The following is a 27,260-nucleotide window of genomic DNA, read 5'->3' as shown; positions in this document are numbered from 1 at the left end:
TCAGTAGTTGCTATGGAGGGTGCTTGGACTGATACTCGATTGAAGAAGGATTGGTGCTCGGCATGGTCTGGGAGCTCGACATGGTCTGTTGCACTCGGCATGCGTTGGAATTCAGCAATGCTTGTGGGAGCTCGACGATGCTTGGTTTTACTGGTGCTCGGCTTGGTCTTGGTTTTTGTTGGTGCCGAGTTGTTTGTGAGCCGACTTTTGGTAGTTAATTTATGTATGAGTATTTAATTTGGGTTGTGGCTGACTTGTGGCTCAACATATATTTAGAGGGGTTTATTTTAATTTGTAATTGCTAGGTCGACTTGTGGCTTAGTTGGGTATAAGTAGGGGATCTTGTGGAGTCTTTTAGGCATTCATTCATGGAGTGATTCATTAATATAGGAGTGAGTTTGGAGAGTAGCTGAAGAGCGAGTTTTCCTGAGTTTGTGGACAGAGCGTCAAATGTGAGGCAGTTTACAGTAGGATTGTGGTGGAGTTGCGAGTTTGAAGAAGAGCTAGTGGTTGTAGTTTAGAAACAAGGAGATTGCTTTGTGGCTTGCGAGAAATATTGAGATCTGGGAGGTTTCTACCAAAGTGTAGATTTGGACTAGCTAGGGTTTGGATTGGATCTTGAGGGATCTTGCAGAAATGTTACTGTAATTGCTATTGTATTTGGTCGTAACCGAGAAGGCCTTAAAACCTGACACATTGCATGTAATAGTTATTTTATGAATAAAGAGTCATGATTTGGTATCAAATTTTGTATCATGTATTGTTTTTCCGTTGTGTGGTTATTTGTTGGGGGCTAGGACATCTCCTTTGGGGATTCTCCTGCCTTGCATTGCGTCAAATGAGTCTGCTGCAAACACTATCCATGACTTGAAGAAGTAATTGGAGAATGTGAAGAAAAAAGAGGAGTCTATTGCAAAGATAATCCATGATTTAAAAAAGGAATTGGAGGATGAAAAGAAAAAAGAGGTGATTATTGCAAAGACAATCCAAGATTTGAAGAAGGAATTGGATGATGAGAGGAAAAGATCAACTTATTGGCATGGAAAAGCAAAGGAAATAAGAAAAAAAGAGTGAAATGAAGATGTCTGAAATGAAAAAATACATGGAGAATGCAATTGCACAAAATATAACTACATCTTCCAAAGACCATCATGTGAAGGATAGATTAAGAAACACGATCAAGCATATCAAATAGGAAAATTGGGAGAAATTAATGCAGAACATTGATAGCTTGTTTGAAAGGCTTGAATTAAATAGTAATATCAGAGATGTCTTTGAAAATGTAAAAAAAAATGTCGAGGATAAAAAAAGGATCTTCCCAAGTTCCATAGATAATACTATGAAACAAATATTGTATAAAGTATAGAGATCCAGTGATAGGGAATTGGCAAGCTAGGGAATAAACAACCGCCACGATGCCTTTGTAATGGCCTTAACTGACATGCAAAATTATGAGAAATTAATGGAAGTAGACAAAGCTATGAAACCTGCTTCCAAAGACTTGATGAAGATGAATTGCAACATACTCTACATGCTAAATGTTGGGTTACCAAATCCAGCTAACTCAAAAAGAAAATTCTGTGGAAGATAAGATTACATAAAAAAGTTATAGAACATCATGACCTCTGATTTAGGCAACTTGCCAGAGGAAACCACTTCAGAAAGAATTGCATGTTGCATCAAACCATTGTCAACATTGAACACAACTATAGATAAATTGCTCGATTGATATAAAAATATCTCTTTGAAGTATGCACTGCTGATGAGGTTACAACTATTTTTGTACAACCTACATAAAATAGAGCTTCCAAATGATGCAAAATGGAGCACCTTAGAAAACCTCCTTGGGTCATCTACTCAATCATATGACTAACTGCTTAGTAAGTGATAGTAATAAAAACATTTTGTTGTTGACCTTTATAATTTCAACTTTTTAAATTGTTATAGGAATTAGGAGCAAGATAGTTGGACAACCTATTACCTAGAGCAGTTGGAATTTTTTTCCTTAGTCCTACTTGAAAAATTTGTACAATTGGCAATGTGGGCCTTGGCCTTTCAGGAAAACCGCAAGTCATGATTGGTAGTGGTCACTGGACAATGCACTAAAACACTCTGAAACTTTGACAAATCGACAACAATAAGAAATGCCAGATCAAAATAGAGCAAATTCTGTAAAATAAAAGTATCATATGAATATATATATATAAAACTTTGTGGGTGAATTGCGCGGGATTTGCAAGTGGGATTTTTAAAAGCAGGCAAAACAACGCTTCCTGTGTAAGCTCAAAATATAAAATAGTTGGCTAAACGAGCCTAGTTGGTGAGACGCGTCGGTAAAATCGTAGGCGACACCCAACCGAAGGGAAAATATTTTGTTATGCCAAATGGTGAAATAGCGTTGTCCAATAATAAAACAATAGGTAAAGGCTAGCAAAAACTTTAAAATAATTGTACCCTAAAGGTATATTACATGGGCAATTGGACCGGGATTTTGGACCAATTACGTGTAAACTAATAGGTGACTGGCCCGGGCTATGGACCCAAATTATGTAAAATTTTGGCAATGCAGTTGATCGACTTTATATGTTTTATTCGCCAAATGACGATCGACCGAGGAGACGGTATTGTAAATCGGCAAAGATTTGTCACTAAACAAATCATTGTTTCTTTGTCCAATGTTGGTCTTGAATCAGTCCCCAATACCTTTGGTTGCCGCTGGGCACAAACTTAAATCTTATATATACATTATCTCATATTGCTTGCTTTGATAAATAAATCTGAAACCCATGATGAGTCTCTCATTGACAGCATCTAATATTAAGAAATCCCCTTTGTCTCTGACATTCGGTGTCCCACATATTCAATTTGCATAGGACTAAGTATAATTTCTCCTTAAAGAGAATCGATTTATAATTATTTCTTGTTCCTTCTCGTTATTCGTTTAACTAATTTATGGATGACAAGAATCATAATGGACCTATCAACTAGGATAATTTCATTGGTCTTTGTAGGACAATTTTGCCTTTGTATGGAATTTTTCACAAGAATCTGCATTTGGTCAAATAGATCTGAACACAACTCTTGCGAATCACGAGAAACGTTGCCTAATGACCGCTTCCTATCTTTGTTGGATTCCAAATCAATTTCTTCAAAAGGCATTCACCGTTGTGTATTATAAGAATGGAAGGAACAAATTAGAAGTGGAATCTTTTTCAATCATAGTTTTCTTTTGTAACCACCCAAGGCCATTTTGCTTGACAAAGGGTCCACCAAACGACCAACTGGGTCCCACAGATTTTGTTTATAATCTGTGTATGGAAGATCACCAAATAAAATTGAACCTATCCATTCTGCTTGGCCAAGGTCACCTGTGCATCATCCGCACTCTCCAAATTCTTTGTAGCAATGATCTCCAAGAGATGAGAACAGAAATCTGGTCTGTTTTCACAGGCTGATAGAGTAGTCTCTGCAATTGTACTACCAGAAACACAAGACTAACTCTCTATTATAACAATTTTGTGCAATGTCCATTATTCAACACATAAGAGCTTGCAGTCCAAAGTCATCTGCGTTTCCCAAATAGGTCAGATTGCTTTTTAGCATATCTGTCAAATCTCCAAAGGTTCTGTTGTCAAATGTCAAAGCTTAAATAAAGAATTTCATGATCTTTGATAGCAATAACTCTTAATGGAGCTTTAAAAAGCATAAAAATGTATGGATCATTCCTTAGTCTGAAACCTTCTCTCCACATACCACTCTTCATTATAAAAAATGAACGCTAAAACTAAGGCTCCATCAGGGGTCATACCCTCTGTCATAGGGATAATCCTTTAGTTGCAGGGGCCAAACTCTCCACTGTAGGCACCGCAGTGGTGGGGTTTGACGGAGCCTAAAAATTTTGGCGAATTTGGGTCTTCATTTAAGCACCTGATCTTTTTTATCTCACAAATAATATTATATTTTTATGTTTCAATGATTTCCCTATGCTAGGTGTACAGTAAGATTCAAACCAATCTATGGAAGAATGTACAGATCTGATAAGAAAAAAATGAACAGAAAGTTTGGGACTTTTTCATCAGGACTGGTAGTATGTGAAGCAGATGGATACTGATAAGAATGTTTAAGCTTTCACACAGATATCTCATAGATAACTGAGAATGGAGAAGCCCATGAAGAATGAATGGTATTCTCATTTTTCAAGTCACCTCTGCACACATAATTCCTAATGTCTGAAAAGAAATATATTAGTAGAGAGCAATTGATGATATTAAAATAAGAAAGTTTAACATCTAGAAAGATTTCCTAATTGAGAACTTCATCCGAGTTTTCAGTATATAGTCTACAGAACCTTTCATAAGTCATATCACACAACATTACCTTTGAAAATGTGTTAAAGAAATGATAGTGTGCTTATCAAGGCATTGGGTCCATAAACGAGTATATTGAGATGTGGTACAAAGAATTTTTGTGCATATACGAGTCAAATTTCTTTACACTTCCTTGTCTAAGGGTATTCAGGGTTTCAAGAAAAAAATTGTTACTAATCCCGCCCTCCACGAAGGCCTTCTTCTCTTGGTTTACGAGTTTTTGAAAGCCCATACCAGAGGAAAATCCCTTGGTGACACGGGTAGTGAATTGGAGGATACTGCCAGTTCGGACTTGGAGGATGTTCAACTCGTTAAAACGGAGGATGCCAAAGCCACCTCTGTTGCTTGCAAGTCCAGTACGCCCAGTAGAAAGAGTCTTAGGAGCCGCCCCCCCTTCCCCCCAAGCCTGAGCCTCAGGAGGAGAAAATTGACAGTAGGGAAGAGGAGGAGACGGAAACTGATTCAGAGGAAGAGGACAAGGAGCTGGGGAAGGACAATGTGAGTGAGGAGGAGAAGGGGAGGGATAGCGACAAGGAGGAGGCTGCCCCTGTTTCCCCTCTGTGTAACCCCAGGAAAAGAAAGGCCGACTAGGCCCTGATTCAAGAAGAAGCCCAGATTCCCGAAACCCATGGCCTTGACTCTCCCATATCCCTGCCTGAATGAAATTATGGTGGAAAGAAGTGGGGAGGTGGAAAATAAGAACAAGAGGAGGGCTTGGAGAAATTTCAACATGGACAGAGCTAGGCTGGGTATTGTCAAAGAACCGGTGAATATCCAAGTGTTGGAGGACCTTGACGGCAGAACCCACTATGACGAGTTAATTGACCATGCTATATTGGTCATCTCCGACAACACGCGGGAAACTGGCTTCAATTTCCTGAATAATGCGAAGAATTGCTTGGTAGACAATTTCCGCTCTATCAAATGGCTGTTTCAGGAAATTGAGGCCCTTAAGGAAAAGAACAACCAAGACACCAGTCAAAATACCTGCAGGGTTTAGGAGACCACAGGAAAGAACACTGCCCAAGTTGGTAACTAGAACATCCATGGCAGCCCGGACACCAGGGACAGACAAGAGGATAGACTCTCCTTGGTTGAACAGAAAGTCCAGAAGTTCGAATCCATCCACCTGGTGCTGACTAAACAAATTGTGGACACCCTGCACACTCTGAATGAGAATATTGTCAACTTGGGTGACTCTGATGAGAGCCGACTTAGGTAGGGATACTGCACAGAAGAATGGGAAGGATTTCAGGCAGGTGGAGTTGGCTCAGACTGAAGCTAGGGACCAGGTGGAGACCCAGAACAGGAACCAGGAAGGAGCGGATAGTCAGAAGTACAATGAAGCTGCAAAAACTTTGCAGGACCTGGAGAAGGACAACCAATAGTGTGCTTCACTTTTGGTTTTGTTCTTTGTTTTGGTTTCTAGCCTTTGCCTCCTGGCATCGAGCCTTTTGTCGATTTTTGGCTTTTAGCAGCAATCTCATGTTAGCTAGACTTTTTATTTTCCTTTCTGTTATGCTGTAAACTTTTAGGTTTTAGGATCCCTATAAAACCTGTTTTACTTAATCAAAAACATTCTACATTGAATAATCCATGCAACAACAACAAAGATTATGTATTGAGGTATCGGGAGTAGTCCGGGCAATCTTCAATGACAATATATGTAGCAACGGTAGGTCCAAACAAAAACACAAATGGTGTCAAGACCTTTGGCATATAAATTTGATGCAGGAGCATCTTGCATGGAAAAATTATTGGAAAAAAAAAAAAAAAAAAAGAGGGAAAAAAATAAAAAATAAAAAATAAAAAAATTCTGGAGGAGAGAGAAAAGTGACGAAAATTTGAGGAGAAATAATTAAAAAAATAAAAAGGAGAAAAGAAAGAGGATTTTTATTTTCGAGGTGCATAGGTGGCATAAATAGAAAAATAAGAAAAATAGTTGTCATTACATTAATCGAGGTGTATAGGTGGCATCTTAGAAGCTTGTGGAAAGTTTCTTAAATCTTGCATTTAATATTTGTTGTGATCCATAAAGGAAATGTAATTTTCTAATTGGGCCACATGGTGGTGCTTAGTTGTAATTCTAGAAAGTTATGGAAGTTTTAGAAGATTGTGGATATTGTGTAGGAGGAATTCTAGAAGGTTGTGGATAAGCCATGCATGGGGTGGTAAGTGCCTATTTAAGCAAGGCTTATTATCATTTGTAATCAAGTTCGGAAAATAGAAGCTCTTCAAGTGTAAGCTCTTGTAGTGAATTTTCAAGTATTAATGGATGCTTTATGAAGCATTTTTGTCATCTCTATCTTCATATTGTTTCATTCTTGATTGTGAGTGGGTAGAGTGGTGTGGCCCTCCATCAAGTGGTATCAGAGCGGACCTACATCAAAATTTGCAGGTTAAAAGGATATCACTGGGAGTGAAGATTCTATCCAAATGTACTAGCAGGAATGAATGTTTGGATACAATAAAAGGTTGCGATAATATTACCGTGACCCTCCAAATTTAGAATGGATATAAACGCACATGGCCTGCAGATTTGACTTATGATTGATGACAAAAGACAAATAATGTTTAAATAGGGCAATCACACAATGACTAATAAATGATATGTATCAAACAGACTGAATGAAATGGTTGTATACAGTAACCACTCATGTAGTGAATCATACGAGTGTGACATAGATGTATTAAAATTGAAATAAGTAGTAATCATTTACAAGAAATGCACTCAGGAATCCCCGTGAATGCTGCTGGAGGTTTGTGTTTCATCTGAAGGGTTACACAAGGTCGTCAAATGTGCAATAGGTGTTTTCGTCGACATCCAAACAACTTGGATAACATAGTAAAGATGAAGGCTTATCGCAGAAGTTTCAAAGCCTCCAAGAAGTGCAAACATGGAGATACATTTTATATGTAGAAGCTTATTAGGCTGAGCTCGAAAGCTTTGAAGATAGGCATATTGTGTGTTGGAACCATCAAGCACGGGATTAATGGAAGAAGTCGCCTATCAAGCTCTGTCAAGAATAAATAAATTCTCCTATGTGCCAGTACAAAGTGTCACCTGAAATAATACTTCAATGAATTAATAATGGAACTATATATTATTAAGCAACTCATACCCCCAGTCAGAGATAAATTGATAAGTATGGCCATTTAAAGCAAATTAACATGTCAACATTAGAAATGTTATAAACATTTCTATTTAGAGGAAATATCAATCAATAATTTGGTGAGATTGAAATTAAGAGGTATAATTTATTATAAAAAGAGATGTGACTTTTCTTTTGAAGAGTTGGGTCTTCTATTAGATAGAATATATATAGAGTATTTGGAAATAAAAAATATAACATTCAAATATTCAGAAGAACATTCATATTTTGAAGAAGCATTTTATATTATTTGTACGGAGGGATAAGGAGTTTAATATGACTTTGTAATATAAATTCATAACATTCAGATATTCAGAAGAACATTCATATTTTGAAGAAGCATTTTATATTATTTGTACGGAGGGATAAGGAGTTTAATATGACTTTGTAATATAAATTCTATTATTTTATTTTTATAATAAAATAAAATGTTCCTTGTTTATTATTAAAGGCGTGGAGATTTAAATTGCAGACCAATCGTCCTTTGTAATTATTTTTTGGAATCCTGAATACAATTTAAATGTCAGATAAGTGGACATGGTCATTTAGCATTTTAAATTTGATCATTACAGATATTGTGAAGTATTAAGTTGTTTCCGTATCTGTGTCCAGTTTGTCTCCCTACCATAGGAGTTAAAGTTCAATCTGGACTAATTTGTGTATATATTTGATCGGTCACATCTTTATTATTTAATTGTTGGCAGTAAAGTGCGTAAAACATTATAAAGTTGTACATGAAAATTCACTGAAGTTGACTCTATTGCCTAGATGAGTAGAGGCACTAGTCTTTTTATTATTGAAGTCAGAAAATCTATAACTTCCTTCCTACAAGTATCAAATCCATTATTAACAAACCTTATACAAAACATTCAAACACTTAGCATCCAGTTTTCATTTTAATTGAGTTTGAGGACCTTGCCAGTCGGAGAACTCCAAAGCTTAAATTTGTTATAGAAAAGCTTTGAACCAAGTGATTAGGTTCGAGGAGAAGTTCTACTTGACCAGGTGTAGCGGAGCCTAAAGTGCAGGGGAATCAAGGCGATTCTTGTTCATTGGCCATAACTGATTGCGGAATCCTATAGAAGAAGTGGTAGGCTCTTGGATTTCCAATTTGCAGTTTTGGGAACCAACAGGGTTAACATTTCTAACTGTAACTGTTACCACCAATGCTATAGGAGTGGCTTGTCCAACTCACGAGGTTGCAATGCGAAGCCTACTTGACCCTACTTTATTTTTCCTCAAAGTTGATCAACCTATGCGTGTGATGTACTTGACATGCCCCCTCTGTTGTGACTAGGTGCATGGAGGATAGAAGTTGCGCTAGAGTAAATATAGTTTTTGGCAATGCAGAGGTCTGGCTTCCCAGTTGGCTACCATTGGTGTCTTCCTCTTTGCAACAATTGCTCCTTCCTCATTCTTGCCTGTGGCTTGAAACCCTTCCACCATTGCACTCTCACTCTCTAAGAGATTGTCACTATATCCTCCTTGCTATCCTCATTTCCTTTGTCATATCCCTATTTTGAGATAGAATTTTAACAATAATTAGATTATACAATGTTAGTAAATAAATAATGATAATAGAGTTATATTAAAACTAATACTAAAATATAAAAATAGGAGATAATTATTATTTAATCTATATTATCAATGAAATCATATTTAGTATGATATTTTAAATAATTAAAAAATAATAAAATCAAAATGAATAAATAAAGAAATTAAATAAAATACAAGAGACAATATTGTAGAAAGTGTGTTAACTTTCTAAATAGAAATAAATAATATATTAATAATAAACACAAATAAGTAAGTAAATAAATAATATGACATAGCATAATATAAATTAACTAAATCTAATGAAAAGTCAAGAGATATTTAACAAATAGACATGACTCCTTAAAATTAAGATATAAAAGGAAAGAGAGTTTATTTTAGAGAGGGAAAAAAAAAGGAAGCAGAGAAGATAGGAGTTCAAAAAGGAAAAACGAAAGAGGAATATAATATGAAGAAAATAACAGAGTGACTTTTTGAAAAGGATCTTGATTATGAAGTGTTGCGACTTTTCGAAAGGATTATAACTATGAAGTGTTGTGACTTTTCAAAACATTTCTATTATGAAAGGTTGTGACTCTTGAGAAAGAAAAAACAAAAAAGGTCAAATAAAGATCCAAATGGACCATGCAAAGAGAAAGGTAAGAAAGGTATGTTTATGGATTATATTTTCTTAATTGTAGTTATGAATTTACTTATATTAATTAATCATACTTGTAGATTTTATATATATATATATATATAAAGGTGGAATTTAAAATAGATAACGCACATGACTTAAAGATTTAAGATCAAGAGAGTCCCTTTTGAGGAAGAAAGTGAACTTAATATGATTAATTGTTTATGATCAAGAGAGTCCTTTTAGGAAGAGAGTGATCTTAATTCAGTTATAAGGCCGGAATATTCCATAGATGTTAACATATGCATATGTGTCAAGGGCCCTAGATAGAGAAAGTCTCTTCTAGGAAGGACCTTAAAGGGAGCACTTCATAGAAGATGGAGTAATTGGAGATCTAAGGATCCTCAAGAGGGTTATTGATCCTCATGTGGAGACGTCTTTAAGGTTGGGTTAAGATAGAGGATAGAATAGTGAAATATATATTATTATTGTATAGGCTCTGATACCACTGTAATGTCCCCACTAGCAAGAACAATAATATCTGGAAAACCAATGTTAGAATTTCTACAATAATAAAATATATTTCACTATTCTACCCTCTATCTTAACCCAACCTTAAAGACGTCTCCACATTAGGATCAATAAACCTCTTGAGGATCCTTAGATCCTTGATTACTTTTTTGTCTTTTATGAAGTGCTCCCTCTAAGGTCCTTCCTAGAAGAGACTTTCTCTATCTAGGGCCCTTGACACATATGCATATGTTAACATCTACGGAATATTCCCGCCTTATAACTGAATTAAGATCACTCTCTTGATCTTAAATCTTTAAGTCGCGTGTTATCCATTTCAAATTCTACCTATATATATATATATATATATATATATATATATAAACAAACAAATTCATAACTATAATTAAGAAAATATAATCCATAAACATACCTTTCTTACCTTCCTCTATGTATGGTCCATTTGGATCCTTATTTGGCCCTTTTTGTTTCTTCTTTCTCAAGAGTCACAACCTTTCATAATAGATAAAGTCACAATACTTCATAGTTATAATCCTTTCGAAAAGTCACAACACTTCATAATCAAGATCCTTTTCAAAAAGTCACTTTCTTATTTTCTTCATATTATATTCCTCTTTCGTTTTTCCTTTTTGAACTCCTGTCTTCTCCTCTTCCTTTTTTTTCCCTCTCTAAAATAAACTCTCTTCCCTTTTATATCTTAATTTTAAGTAGTCATGTATATTTGTTAAATATCTCTTGACTTTTCATTAGATTTAGTTAATTTATATTATTCTATGTTATATTATTTATTTACTTAATTATTTGTGTTTATTATTAATATATTGTTTACTTCTATTTAGAAAGTTAACATTCTTTCTATAATATTGTCTCTTGTATTTAATTTAATTTCTTTATTTATTCATTTTGATTTTATTATTTTTTAATTATTTAAAATATCATACTAAATATGATTTCATTGATAATATAGATTAAATAATAATTATCTCCTATTTTTATATTTTAGTATTAGTTTTAATATAACTCTATTTTCATTATTTATTTACTAACATTGTATAATTTAATTATTATTAAAATTCTATCTCAAAATAGGAATATGACATCCGTCCTCTATACTCACTGCCACCTCCTACTTAACTCTCTTTTGAAAGGGTTTTGATATGCTGTCAATGGTAAGAGTGTTGAGGTGCATCCAGAAATAAATGGCTCGTTTGTAGTGCTCCACTTTGCTAGCTGGTACACATTCTCCACTGGTCTAGTGACATGTATTTCCTCAAGGCTTCCTAAAACAATGCAATAACATGGTGTAGCATGTAGAATGTTTTATGTTTGAGATGAAAAATTCTCTTACGTGTTTTGATAGTGGCTACCCCAACTGTATACCCTTCCATTTATATGGCCATTAATCAATTTGATCTTCCATACTACCCAAATTGATCCTATAAGCTGCTTGTTCACCAAATGCATAATATAGTTCCACTTGACAGAGACAATAAATGATTTTGTCAATCCCCTATTGTTGTTACTACTCCACAAGCTTTTCCATTCCTATTGTGAGAGGTCGAGCTTGCAAACCAGTTCAAGCAACAACCTCTTCTCTTTCGAGGACATTTTAGATGAAAGTTTCATTGCATAGTAACTCTTTGATGGGATTGCAAATACTTAAGCAAGCTCTTTTTGCAAGATCAAAACCATGACCATGTGGTCAAAGTATTGTATTATAGACATGTGGGAAGGACAAATATTTTGTCAACTAAGGGTGTTAGTCCCATACCCTTACAACTCCCTTCATCTTTGTTCACCATCAAAGGCCCAACCGGATTGGTATTAATTTCCACAGTGCATTGCACATGGGCCTTTGCAATCCATGAATGAATACATCTCATACCTTGCTACCTCCTCCAAATGTTGTTAGTGAAGGGGATGAGCAAGGGGTCCTTGATGCTAACCGCATAGAGAAATCTAAAATGCACATGGATCAGGATTTGATTTGTTTATTTCTTCATGAAGATGAAAATGAACGACAACCACTCACTCATTTGTACCTTGAAAATGATGCTTGCCTCCATCATCTTTCCTATTTCTTCTTAAACCTTGGTGGCATAATTCTCATTCATACAATACGACCTCTTTCGTACAAGTTGGGCACTTGATATGAGAGGAATCTAGTGTACACACAACTCTAGTGGTATGCCTTTCAAATCCTTGTACGTCCAGGTAAAAACATCTTTACGTTTCATGAATATTCTGAATGCAGTTGTCTTGAGTATGAGGTCCTAGTCATCCCCGACCAAGATGGTCTTTGGATCATCTTCCTTTCGTAGGTTTATGTTTTGCATGTTTGGTTCTTCGTACTTAACTGCCTTATCTCTATTGAACTAATGGGCCAATGTGTCATCCACCCTTGCCACACCTTCCTTGTACTCGCCATGCTCAGGAGGAAAAGTGTTACTCTTTGATGTTGGATCTTTAATTCCTAACATATTGCAATTCAGGTGGAAGACTACATATTCCTCTATTTGCCAATGAATCAACCCGTTTCAAAACTGGTTTCATCATTTGAACAATTTTTGAGTTCTTGTATTCCCTAGTTGTTGAGTTTCATCCCCCTCCTTCCATGTCAAATTCCTCTCCTTTGAACTCAGAGTCCGTTGCTAATTCCTGGCTGACTGCCTGGTTCCACATGTCAGTTATTTACTTCTTCCATTACTCTCAATGGAGAGTGTGTTCTTCTAGTTGTGGTTTGCCTTCAAAGTGATCAATTGACCCCTTACAAGAAGTGCATCGTATGCGTTCTCTAATGAAATGACTATGAAGCCCAAGAAAAAATGTTGGTTACTAATGTGCAAATTTTCAATTGGCTTAATGTATGCAGGTGGTTTCAAATATTCCTGTCCTTACGTATCTGTGTGAATAAGTTTCCTTAGGCTGGAAACGGATCACCAGTGTGGTATAGATTATTCTTTGTTTGTGTTTCGTGATGGCCTGAGGTTTAAATCACTAATAATATTCAGCTTTGTGCGGCTATCCCCTAAAACTAGGAATTTCTCCAGAACTTGCTCCAATATTGACAAGTATTTTCTTGTCCCAGAATAAGGATTAAAACAAACAGCCCCATGGAACAAAAGTGATAAAAATTCTTAGTCAAGAATGGTTCTGACGAGTTAAGAAGTACACAGTTTCGCTAACTGAAGAAGGAACATTCACTTCTTATCATGATACAACTAGTTCTCTAGTACTGGAATGAGAACAAGTTTTTAAAGTTCCTAAAGAGTAAAAGTAGTGGGTCTCCAAAATATTATTATGTTTCTCTATCCAGTTCCGTTTTCTCAGTAGTATAGAGAGACATAGATATGACTAACCAGAGTTTCTACCTGCTACGCTCTCGTTAAGGCTATTAATTTGTAACAAAGCTGAATTCAAAAGGGACCAAAAGAAGATTTTCAGAAAAGATTGGAAAGTTTTTATCTTTGTTTGACATTTACTATTGCCGGCTGGCAAAACTACCGTGTTCCTTATGTATTATTGAAAACACAACTATCTAACTCTGCTAAGGATGAGCAGAAGCAGTTGCCTGTAAGGACTTTATACAGAACCAAGTAATTGTATTGAGCTCCCAACTTTATCCATTGTGTACCCTCCTCAGTGTCCCCTAGCAATGCAGCCAACACGGAGAGTTGTGAAGCTTGTCTGAAATTTACACGCCCTACTATGACCAGGGTGGTCGAATGTTGTTTTAAATCTTCCCAGTTAAACAGAAAACTTGAGTTTACTTTTGCTAAGCGTTTCAGCTATTCCCAACCTGTTTCCTAATCTCCCTTAACGTTTGTATTCTCGTACAAATCAAGAATGAGATATATTGTTCTCTTCAATTTTCCAACTTTACAGATACAAGGTAGTGACGATAAAGAATAGCAATAATCTTGATATATCACGTTCTCAACCTAATTTTCCCACTTCGACCACAGCAGAGCTACTATGAATTCCTGCTGTCAGATGAATGAGGTGGTCCTTTTGATCTGCCAACCTCTCATTGTGCATAAACTCGTGGCATTTGAAAACTTTGAGGCTCATCTTTAGTGTTTACTAAGGTCTGTGATGGATACATATTGATTAATTCCAAGGATAAAGTGACGGCTCACTAAAAAAATCTTGGTGGTATAATATAAGGTGAAGTTAAGAGTTGAGATGCACGGTGGAAGTCGACTTCATGGCAATTCAAGCTAATTATTATCTATAAGGGTGATATTCTCCTTTGTTTCCTAATTAGCATGAAGGCTTCCTTGCCAGGAGCCACGAACAAGACCCTACAAGGTAAATTATCTAAATTTGCAAAAGAAGTTGTCAATTATGGGAGCAATGTCCAACTAATCCAAAATTTGGTTGGAGACAGTTGAAACCACATTGGAAAGGCTTGAAGGTTCCTCTTTGGGTCAATGGAACACACAATGGGAGCTTGAATGAAAGTTTTAAATGAAAGCATTGCAATTTATTGTTGTTTTTACTGCAAAACCTTGAAACTGTCACATGGTATTGAATTTTGATTCGAAATCAATTGGCGAGTGAAGTGGTGTGGATCCTCTTTCATTTGAATAATGTTTTGAGCCCTGCTGTGAACTAGAGAGGGATATCAATCAAGATCTTTCAAAACAGTCATAAAACCCTCCATGACAAGGGTTTTAAAACAAATTGGTTGATAACTCTTATATTCACCGTTGGAAATTTTTTAAGAGTTTGGAATTCAGTAGTATTTTAAATGGTCTTTTCATTTGGTTTTGTTTCATATCAATCAGATGTGTACTCGAGGAGAAATGCTCAGTCCTAGCATGACTGTCTCGTGACTTTTCATGACTGCAAGAGGGAAAGAACATCATTTTGTTAAAAAATGTTGCATGAAAGAGTTCCCGAGCCTAATTATGATTGAATGAGATTGAAGAGGACATCAGAAACCTTCTCAGGGCCTGGATCAGAGGTTCTAATTTGTTTTCTCGAAGTCTGAATGCATTTGCCACAGTCATAGTTGCCTAAATCTGTGACAGGGACAGCATTGAGTTATTTGGTTCGAATTCCATACTGTTTGATTTCATGTAATCATAGGAATAACTGTGGACAAATTGTCATACATTCCTCCACTTACCCCTCAAGGTGATTACTTGTTTGGATCCCATCTATGGAAAAGCATTGATGTACACAACTTCTAACCTTTTTGCAATCCTCCTTCAGCTGCCCCACTCTAATATTATCACAAGTTTCAGATATGAAGTAAGACATATATGTTTTTTTGTTTTAAATTGAATTTGAGTTGTCTCCAATTTGGAAATTGGAAAGGTTTAAAATTTAAGAGGAGTCTTCCACATTAAAATGAGGATTAGAAGCATGTCAGACATCCATGTGATGTTCTACGGAGAGATTGTAAGTTGACATATTTTGAGTTTTACTGCTGAGATCTGTTTCTTATTGGTTGGGTAAATTGTTTGCAGATCTCGAGGAAGTAATGGTGCTGCAACTTCTAAATGTGCTCCTCAACACCAAAGCTCCTTGTTAACTCATCTGGAGTTTCTCCTAATAGTTTGGCTTCACCAAGTCTAGAAGGATTATAGAATAATAACCACAGGTTTTGACTTTATAGTCTTAATTACAGATAGTTTAAAATTGATGTTAAGTTGTTTAAATTGGTATAACACAGGTCCTGGGGACTGGGCGATCAGGGGATGATGAGAGGTGGTGCTGTATATACTATATACTATACATATGGTATTTGAAATGCTAGTTATGAAGAGATGTATAACAATGTAAGTAAAATAGCAAATGCCAAAAACTAAAGTTTTCAGTTCATTACACCAAGAGGTATAGCTACAGTTGCAGCATAGAGTGAAATGACACAAGGTGTTAAAGAAAAAGTGATAAATTTAATAATTTTATGGCAGACTTTAGTAAAAAGATATTAGTAAATAAATAATTTTAATCAAGAGATATGTAACTAGGTGAAAGAAAAATAAAAAATCTCTGGAAATTTCTATGGTCCAATTTATGATGCTGGTTAGGGATGGTATGCTACTTATTCATAAAGATGAGGTCAAGGCTTTCCAGTATCTTGATCAGTTCAAAGATATGATGGACCCGAATGATATTAAGAAAATTGAAAGAATGATGGAGGATATGCCCATTTCTACTAGTATTCAGCAGCCTGCTCCACTTATTACTGATGGTGATGAGATTAAGTTGAATAATGATTATGTTTTAGCAGGATGGAATGATGAACTGTTTGATGCAGCTTTCATACAAACACTGGATTCAAATGATGGATGGGGCCCGACCACAAATGAATAGCATGTCTTGAACCTGATAATCAGCCTTATATAATTTTTTGATAAACATTGTAAATCTTATATCGTTTTAGTTACACTCTCAAGTGGATTAAATGGGTTGATGTAAGTCATGTATAGTGGTGATCCTGTAGCTTAAAGTATAGTACTCTGAAAGTTTTTCTATGCTGAACAGTTTCAGATGAACCTATCATAATCAGTTTTTATACTATTCTAATTGTAACTAGGTTTAAAAAAACAAAATCTAATGAATAGTATTTTAATACCTTCAAATAAAATTTTCAATTGAATCTAAAATAGAATTCCTTGTTAATTAGATAGTATTATAAGAAAAATAATCATATTTAATTATATTTATATGATTACCGGAGATAAAGACATCTATCTAGAAGACATTTGGATATTTAAAAAGTTATTATTGAGAATAAATAAGCACCTGGAGACATATATCTGTTGGCATTTTTTGATTGATGTATCTAAGAAATTAAGATATCTATATCAGTTTCAAAACAGCTGCAAATTGTGTGGTGAAAGTGGGTTCTATGAATTACGGAATATATAGTTTTGTCATTTTGTTGTTTCTATTTTGGTCTTTTGTTTTACATCCATAATGACAGTGACAATTCAAATATAAATATTTTAAATTTTTTTGTTAATTTGTCCAAGGGGTTTAGCTTGGTTTAGCTTGGTTGAAGCAATGAGTTCTTATAGTGGAGACCTTGGTTCAATTCCAAGAGGGACATCTTTGTGAATTTCTAAGCTGTGGCCCTTAGTCTTTCATTGGTTGTATTTATCTAATTGTAAAATGTGGATTCTAAGTTGTGACTCTTGGTCTTCCAATTGTTGTTTCTAGTGTGGTTGTTCACAAGGAACTCGTAGATGTCTTAGTTTGATGATTGAATAAGCTTGTAATAGTTTCAAATTGTTGTTCGAATCAGCACAAGGTTCGTAATGATCTATAATATACATTATTTTGGGGTTAATTTGTATGTCACATGTGAATTCTCAATTTTCTGTAATGTTATGTAATTATATATTGTGAATATGGTGAATGCGTTAGTTATCATTTGAATAGTTGATGTTTCCAATATTTTATAAGTTCTCTCCTGCTGCCCCATCCTAGAAACAGAATGGAATATAGAGACGCGGCATATTTTTTGGCTCCAGCATTTTAGGTTAACGGGCTGACAATTGTGAAATGAATCAATGGCTTGAAGTTAAAACAAGAATTTTTTTCTGGGAACTAATGAGGTTGCTTGAATAATCAATTATCATGCTTTTATTCGAAGACAAAGTTATTGTCTTTGTCCTAGTCCACAGGCAGTGCAGTCTATTGTTGTAGAATACGGAATAAAACAAGAAGAGGGTAAGATCTTTGTTGCTTATGTTTACCGTTGTATTCTGTAGTGAAGAGTTATTTGTAGCCTTGAGATGATTTAAATCTTCCACACTCTTGCGTAGAAAATATCACAAACTAATGCCCTGTTTCGCATTCTTTTTTGGTCCAGCTAAAAGATTATCTTTTTCAACTCAACAACTGCATGATAATAAAGTGAAGGGATTGACTTATGAGCCAGATGATCACGAACAAGTTCATCTAAGAAATCATATTAAAAGAGAGGCCACACAGGAACTTGATAGTCAGTTTTCTCATTATGGTCTCCATAGAAATATTTCTACAGTATCCCATTCACCACCTTCAGAAGCACTTAGTATGGGATCAAAGAAAGAGCTGCTACACAATAGGACTAATGTGGCAGGAGACAAAGTTAAGGATGAGGTCCAAGCAAGTAATATGTCACCCCCTACAAAGCATTCTTCAGGTACACGAATCAGAGTTCTTCCTGATTGTTCATCAAGCAGTAAGCCCTGGTTGGCGGTAAACATAAGTGGCGGCACCATGCAAAATCAAAAGAATGCTCCCTGACATGATTGTTGCTTAAAAACTCTTGTGATTCATGCTAGTTGTGCATACCTTCAACCATTCAGAGCATACTATCATCCTTATGAATCAGAAACATGTAGAGGTGTGTTTTCTCTGAATTGGATTGTACCACCCTATGATATCATGTGCTGCCGATTGGCAGATTTCAAACTGTACAGATTTTAGCATAGCATACACAAAATGATAGTAAAAATTAATTTGGAGTATTACTCATTAAACAAAGCTTCGATTAAATTGAGAGCCTGAGAGGTTCTTGACTATCATTGACAGAATGCCATTTATTAGTTGGGGCAATTTGGAGATTTGCTTTTTAAGGTACATTTCTTGCATTTTTGGCTGTTCTCAGATGGTCTGATAGTTTTCCTCCAAACACCTCTTTATTTATTTACTATAATTTTACTTCATGGGTACGCTGTGGTATGTGGAAATTTGTGTGCAACATACCAATGCAATTGAAATTCACCATATTTTGTTCTTCTTTGTTTTCTAATTTTCTTGATATCTGTATATTCACTTATCTTGATTAAATAGAAATTAATGATAAATAGACCCTTACTAGTTGGATATCTGGAAGGGCTTGAAAAATTAGAATGTTGTGATGAATGCAGGACTATTTATGTTGTAAGATTTATCTGGCTATGGAATTTACCACCCCAAATTAAGGAGCTGCTATGAAAGTATTAAAGAGATTTAAGATAAGAGAATTATTATGTGCTATACAAGCATTTGGATATATATGATGATGATTCTAATTTGGTCAAATGAGAGGTACGAGTGGGATATAGTGCCAAGAGATGATGTAGTCTACAATTGATGTGGAATAAATTAGCGTAGTCACATATGCTCATCTCAGTCAAATTAGGTAACTTAAAATCATATAGAACGAGTATGATATACCTAAGAAGCACCTATCTAAGCAAGTTATTTTATTTGAGGTGCATGCTATGCAATGAAACAATTAATTACATGCAAAAACTTCTAGTACTTGATTTGGAGACAAGTCTATAAATTAAGGAAAAACTATTTAAAATGCTTGCTAGGACAAATAGTTCTTTCTTTTTAAATAGATAACAATTTGCCTTCTAATAATCATGATAGTTGCAATTAATTTTGTTTAGTGAAATTAAAGACTAACCCTACAAAATTTTGGTTTGGAGACAAGTCCATAAATTGGGGGCAAGCTATTCAAATTGCTCATTAAGACAAATAATTCTCTCTTTTCAAATAGACTATTCAAATTGCTCATTAAGACAAATAATTCTCTCTTTTCAAATAGATAATAATTTAATACCTTTTGATGATCATGATAGTTGTCATTAATTTTGTTTTGGTTGAATTAACAACTAGCCTTACAAAGTTTTGATAGAGGCATGGTTTCATGTGTTCTAAATATGTTTTCAAAAAATGAAATTAACTTGTTTTCTTTTTAAAGTCTTTGTTGTCAAAAAACAGATCTTCATTTTTGTTTCATTCATTTTTGTTAAGTTTCTAAGTTTTGTATTCTTGTATTTATGTTTGAGTTTTAGAACACTATAGTGTATTGTTTACATGCAATGTAATGTGCAATTTTTATTTTTTTTGAAATTAATAGGTGAGCTAACCATTTGAACATAATTGCATATTGTTTGGCATGCAAATACATTTGTAAAATGAGTTAAAAACCTAACATGTACATAATATCAAACCTTTTAGTTAACAATGCATATTATTTTACATGTAACATATATTGCAAAGTGATAAAAAAAGTCTGAATCACTTAAGTGATAAAACAATATTTTTGTCATTTCATATTACATCACATGTAATACTACATGTGATCAAGATTTTTAATCTTGATCACATGTAGTACATTTAGTGCAATTAGTGAAAACTTCATGTTAACAAAACACCAAGCTTTTTGAAGAGAAGAACTTCCTCTTCTTTTTATTAAAGGTCATTATAAAATATTGTTTAATTATTTGCTTGGGTGTTTTCAACTTTTCAAATTGAGATCTAAGTAGTTTGTGTGTAAGTTCATGGATTGGTATTAACTCTTCACTACATATTTTTGGCCTTTGTGAATTGGGTATTACTTTTCTTTTACTTTTTTCTTTATGTTTAGCAAAGGTTTTGATCATTTTTCATTTTTATTGTTTATGACACAATGATCTCTTCTATTTTTTAGATTCAAAGTCATCTTTCTTTATGTTGCTTTTATAGGTTTTGTGGCCCATTTTTTTTATAACAATAGTTTTGGAAGACCAACCTTCATGAAGTGCTCTATAACTTAGGGTCCAATATCATCGACCAAGTGTAGGTCGATATTCCATGAGTGGGCAATCTCTTAGCTCTGAGATCTTTCCACTTGAGCGCTACTCTCTTGAGGACTCCCACAAGGTCCTTATCTTGACCTTTCTAGGGTTCTTCCTAATACCCTACACTAGAGGAACGTTTACTCCAATTCCTCTTTCCCCAAAGATCTCTCTACCAAGTAGATTCTCCAACTAGTTCACTCTCCTCCTTAGGCCTCAACTCACTAAGTTCCACACTCAACACACCTTGGCCATGCTTCTCACAAATTTGGATGGGAAGGCTTCCAAACTACACATTCAACTATGTTTGATGTCAATTTATTCCTACCTTTCATGGTTTCCTTACTGATCTCTTGAAACCCTTGGAATGAGGGCTAGTAACCTTCTTGGTCTAATTAGGACTCTTAATTGAGTTTTTGAGCAATATCTATGAAACTTGCCAACCAAGACCCCAAACAAATCATCGTTCCTGAAAATCATCGTTCCTGATACCCATTTTAGAGAACTAAGATTTTTAGGGTTCTAGGGTTCCAAATTGTTTGTAAAATTCCTTCCTAAAAATATACCTAAATTTAAGGGTTTCAAACTTATTTGTGTTGTATTGAAATCAAGGGTTACAAACACCCCACAAATGAACTCATTGTGCCTTCTCCTCTTGCACATTGGTTCTCTAAACATCCCTCTACACTTCCACAAACTTGGATTGATTATGTCAATCAATTAAGCCTTCCAATCTTGCTTTGCAACTTCCAAGACTCTTAATCGAGTACGCCTTGTCTCGCCTAGGGCTTGGTGTAAAAAATAGAAAACCTAAAAATTATGACCCCAAACTCCATACATACAACGTATATACATTACCCTAGTATATTCCAAGAGGTCATACAACTCCCATCATTGGAATTCATTCTAGGGCCAATTGAAATCTTCCAGCTCTGTATTGACCAATAAACTAGTCACAAAGGAAAGATTTTTATTACACCTATAAAAAAAAAAGATCTAAACCTCAAAATGCATACAAAGTAAGTAGATTCAATGCTCTATCTAACCATGAAAAGAAAAGATCTCTAGTCAATCCATTAACATGTAGATGCTCAAGTTGCAAAGTGACTGCAACAGATTAATGTAGGAAAATTGATTGCTTGATTATGCAAAATGATATGTAAAGTTGCCAACCTTAATCTCAGACCTTATATGGTCTCTAGTAGCTTCATAACTCATGCTTCAACTATCCAAACTAACCCACAATTGCTTCTTATCTTTGTTGCCCAATCTTGTCAACTGTTGTCATGACAACAGTGCAAAGTTGTAGTGTTGTCATTGACAACTTTTGCAATTTTGACATTTTGATCATAGTACGTCTCATATTTCATCCAAACAAGTGAAGTTTGACTTGATTAGCATATCTAAGGCTATTTAACACACTTCTACATCATTTCACACATTTTAGGTCCATTTCACCTATTGACCCAATTTGACCCCTAGTTGACAACTTTTAACATACATTGACAACTTTTGACATACTCATTAAATTGACTTCACAAACACTCCAACACACTCTAAGACTCATTTCTAACCCATATTCACTAGTGTCTTGGCTAAGGTCACTACAAGTTGAAATAGTTTAGGGTTTAACCTAACACCCTAGGTGCTCTTGTATCATTCCCTGCATGCAACAAAGAAATTAAGTCAACCTTGGAGATAGAAGTTCCATACTGATGCCCAGTTTTTCAAAGTCACTCTCTACTACCCAAGTAGCCTTTGATTCAAGTTGGCGTCTCCATTTAATAAGATGCTCCATGTACGTTTTATGTCTTTTCTTCTTCACCTTTGAATCTAATATCTTCTCAGGTTGTGGCTTTACTTGGATGGTTATTTTGAGCTCCTTTACATCACTATCAATTTATGTACTGTATTCTTTCTTTGCCACATCAGGACCTTTGTATTTGACTAGATCTTGCATATTGAATATGGGGGTGATAGATAGTTCTTTGGGAAGGTCTATCTTATAATCATTTTGCCCATATTTGGCTAGGACTTTGCATGGCATTATTCTTGTCATTTGTAACTTACTAGGGATGCCTTTTTGAAGCCTGGCTTTGTTGAGATGTACCATCACCCAATCTCCTACCTCAAACTGCAATTCCTTCCTTCTTTCATTCATGTTAGGCTTAAGTTTTTGGTTTGCTTTTGTCAAAGTCCTCACATTTTCATCTACTTGTTAGAAAGTAAAGTGCACCAAGATAATTGAGAGGGGAGAGAGGGAGGGGGCATGCGTGAATAAGTTATCCAACTATTAAAACATTTATCAACCTTATTAATCCTTAAGCATGTGAACAATAAAATCAACAACCACAAGAAGATACTCATACACAATAACACAAGATATGTTAACTAGGGAAACCCTTGGTCAGAGGGAAAATCCTAGTGGGGATGGTACCCACAAAATGATGTACTAATATAAAAGTTCCTTGTTAGAGGATGGACTTTGTTAGGAGCCAATGAAATACATTTAGTACATATCAGTTCTTGTGAGGAGACTTTGAATCCCTATCAGGAGATTCCAACCCTATTAGAAGTTGTAGAAGGTAGATGGATCCACTCTCCAAACAACTTTAGGGGCAAGACCACTAAACTTACTTTCCAATTGATCTCTCTATTATTCCTTGCAGAATAATAGAAAAGTTTAGCTCCTTTGTTCTCTGACAGGACTTATCCTCTTCAAATCTCAATACTAGATCATCAATCATGCATCCAAATAATCCCTTGGATTGCTTACACACACTTACCAACTTCACATATCACTTGCACAATTCACACTCTATACATTAATCACATATTGATTTCATACATCATCAAAATGAAAATAACCTTCCTTTTTACCATATCCTCAAAATAATTTCTTGAGACAACCTTGAGGCTTTCTCAATTAATTATAATAGGACCACATTAAGATATTACAAAACTTTACATCTTTTCACAATTACAAGTCATTGTTGGCTCACAGTCTTTACAACTTTCCACTTGTGCGACCTCAGACCTTACACTTGCTGACATCATCATCAGGTTGTCTATTATCACAGTCTAACTGTGCTCATCACGATTTTGTCTCAGTTAAGAGAGACAAATCAATCATTAGAAACCACTTATCAAGTACCTTGTCTTCTTACTAGCTTCTATAAATCAAGCACATCTTCTATATGTCTTCAACTCTCTGTATGCGCACTTATCCATGTCATCAACATACAATGTAGAACACATCCTTTACTGCACTTGACTTGGTCATCAATACACAATCCATATGACCTCATTCTCTGTCAACTACTCTATCAATCTTCATCGAAACAATGCTATGTTGACATCAATGACAAACACAGTCATGAATGCAACATGTCAATCATAAATAGTCTTTGCAATGCTTAAAATACTCCCCCAAAGGAATACCATCAACATTCATGCTATCAACACTTCTCTCATTGACTAGAAAAAGTCATCATCATGTCTACTGATGTCTCCATGATTCTTCAATTCTTTGAGTTCATATACTCCTCTTGGATGGATGCCATAGACCACTTCAAATGAGCTCTTCCCAATAGATCTATTTACACTATCATTGTAAGCAAACTCAGCTTGAGGAATCAGTTGATCTCACGTATGAGGTCATACTCTTTTTTCAAACACCTAAGAAGGTTTCCAAGCACTCTATTTATCACTTTTGTTTGACCATCTATTTGAGGATGGCATGCTGAAACAAATGCCAAGTTTGTACCTAGTCTTTCCCAAAAGTTTTCTAGAAATACCCCAAGAATTTCACATCTCTGTCAGAGACTATACTGATTGGTAAGTCGTGAATCCTTACTATTTCCTTGAAAAAGAGATGAGCAATTTAGCTAGCATCATGAGTTATTTTACAAGGTATAAAATGGATCATTTTGCTAAATCTATCAACTACTACAAAGACACTATCAAAACTAGTATTTTTTCTTGGTAAGCCCACTATGAAGGCCATACTAAGGCACTCCCATGGTCTATTAGGAGTAGGTAAAGGTTGGTATAACCTTGCATTGGAATATGTTCATTTAGCTTTCTAACAAACTACACATTGTTCAACATACCTCCTTACATCTCTTAGCATTTTTGGCTAGTAGTAATGCCTTTGGACCAAGTCTATAGTTTTGTTTAGACCAAAATGGCTATTGAGACCCCCATTGTGCTTTTACTGTACGAGGTTTTCCCTCATAGACCCCTTGGGTAAACATTGCTAGTTACCTTTAAACAAAAATCTATTTTGTAAAGTATAATAAAAAAACAAGATATGAAAATGATTATTGAAATAAACACATACCTTGTAGGTTTCTAAGAAATCTTCATCACCCTCATTGATCTTTAAATCCTTCAATACCAATGCTTTGGAGCTTGATTTCTTGAACAGTGAGCAACCTTCTACCGAGTGCATCTACAACCTTGATATTTTGACCCTTCTTATGTTTTATAGTGAATGTATATTCTTGAAGGAACTCCATCCATTTGATATGTCTATAACTCAACTTCTCTTGTGTGTTTATGAATCTTAGAGCTTGATTATAAGTGCAAACTACAAATTCTTTGGGCAAAAGGTGGTGTCTCCACTTCCTAAGAGCTTGAACCAATGCATAAAGTTCTAGGTCATTAGATGAATACCTTGACTTTTCTTCATTCAACTTCTCACTAAAAAATGCTAGAGGCCTCCCTTTTTGACTTAGGTATGCTCCCACGACTACATTGTTTGCATTACATTCCACAATGAACAAATTTTCAAAGCTTGGCAACACTAGGATAGGTTGTGTAGGAACCTTTTGTTTCAACTCTTCAAATTCTTCATTAGCCTCCTTTGTCTACTTAAACTTGGGCTTGATTCCACCTTTTATAGTGTCTAGTAAAGGTGCACATATCTCACTGAATCCTCTAATAAACTTTCTATAAAATTGGGCCAATCCATGGAAACTCCTCACATAAGTCCTTATTTTTGGAGTGGACCAATTCAGGATGGCTTCTACCTTGGGTCCATTTTTAAGTCACCTTGAGAGATTAAAAAACCTAAATACACAAGCTCTTGTTTCAAGAACTCACTTCTCTAGATTAATGGCTAGCTTCTCTTAATGTAATCTCATTGGCACAATCTCTAGGTGCTTCATGTATTCTTTTTACTTGCTAAAGATGAGGATATCATCAAGGTAAACTACAAAAAACCTTCCTATGTAATTCTTCAACACCTCATTCATTAACCTCATAAATGTGCTAGGTGCATTTGTGAGACCAAATGACATAACTAGCCACTCTTAAAGACCCTTTATAGTCTTGAAAGATTTTTTTTTCCACTCATCCCCCTCTTTCATCCTAATTTGATGATATCCACTCTTAAGGTCAATTTTAGTAAAGTACTTTTCTCCTCCTTGGACAATCCATGAAGTCTTCTATTTTAGGAATAGGAAACCTATATCTTATAGTTATCCTATTAATTTCCCTAGAATCAGTACATAATCTTCACTTACCTCCCTTCTTTGGTGCGAAGACAACTGTAACATCACATGGACTTATACTTTTCCTTATTAATTCTTGGTCAAGCAACTCTTGAACTTGTCTTTCAATCTCCCTATTTTCGTTTGGTGTCATCTTGTATGCGGTTATTTTAGGCAAATATGCCCTTCGTATGAAGTCTATCTGATGGTTAATGACTCTTTAAGGAGGTAAGGTTGTTAGTCTTGCATCACTGATGATGTCTCTAAATTGATCCAACAGTTTCTTTACCTTCATAGGCAATGTTGGCCTTGGTTTGTCCTCTTCTTTGGGCTTTACTACAATTCCAAACTCAACTCCTTCTTGTTTGCAATTATGCAAGAAATCTTTACCACTCATTAAGAGTACATTTGAGTTTATTTAGGTATCCACTCCTTCAACAAGTGACTAGATTTATAAGTGACCCCATTCTTGAAAGTGTACACATTCTTCTTCCCATGATGAACTGCATCTCTATCATATTTGTTAAGTAACATGGATCACTTCTGCAAATGTAATTACATTGCCATTATTATAGATATGTTCCAAATGCATATTTGGATCTCATATAAGTATGAGAGGAGGAGACATGTCACTTGAAGAGATGTGTCTCCAAGGTTTAAACATCATTAGTTAGTATATTAATAATATAAATAACCATATGTATAATATACACATTATTATATATATAATATAATATATGTAATATATATTATATATTATATATAATAATATATGTATATAAAAAAATATTTATCTAATGATGATTTACCATCAGTAATGAAACTCATGATCCTATCAATTTGACTGTAACTACAAGCATAACACTCCCTATTAGTTAGGAAGGATTGATAGATAACTTATTATGTTCTTGAGTATTGAAGAGATATCATCTCAGTATGATATTCCTAGAATGACATATTTAAGGATATCAACATAAATCTATCAA

At 35.0% G+C, this 27,260-nt stretch overlaps 1 protein-coding gene across 4 annotated transcripts in view; it reads left to right on the top strand.

The window, feature by feature from the left end:
• LOC149552444 (uncharacterized) overlaps positions 1-19,397 on the top strand; it is a 169,636-nt gene extending 150,239 nt beyond the window's left edge. For 2 of the 4 annotated variants that reach the window (XM_089788004.1, XM_089788003.1), the window contains one exon: positions 18,052-18,817. In XM_089788004.1, coding sequence (XP_089644130.1) covers positions 18,052-18,470 — 419 coding nt within the window. In that variant the 3' untranslated portion in view covers positions 18,471-18,817. Of the gene's footprint in view, positions 1-18,051; positions 18,818-19,096 lie in introns of those variants that run through there. The other 2 variants (XM_089788006.1, XM_089788005.1) reach the window with 2 other exon arrangements.
• Positions 19,398-27,260: the final 7,863 nt, after the last annotated feature.

This window comes from Cupressus sempervirens, chromosome 6 (genome assembly GCF_028749045.1).
Source record: "Cupressus sempervirens isolate cs-2001-9-10 chromosome 6, ASM2874904v1, whole genome shotgun sequence".
NCBI classification, from domain to species: Eukaryota; Viridiplantae; Streptophyta; class Pinopsida; order Cupressales; family Cupressaceae; genus Cupressus; species Cupressus sempervirens.
Note: the sequence above shows the minus strand (reverse complement) of the source record. Positions and strands in the feature narration are given on the sequence as shown.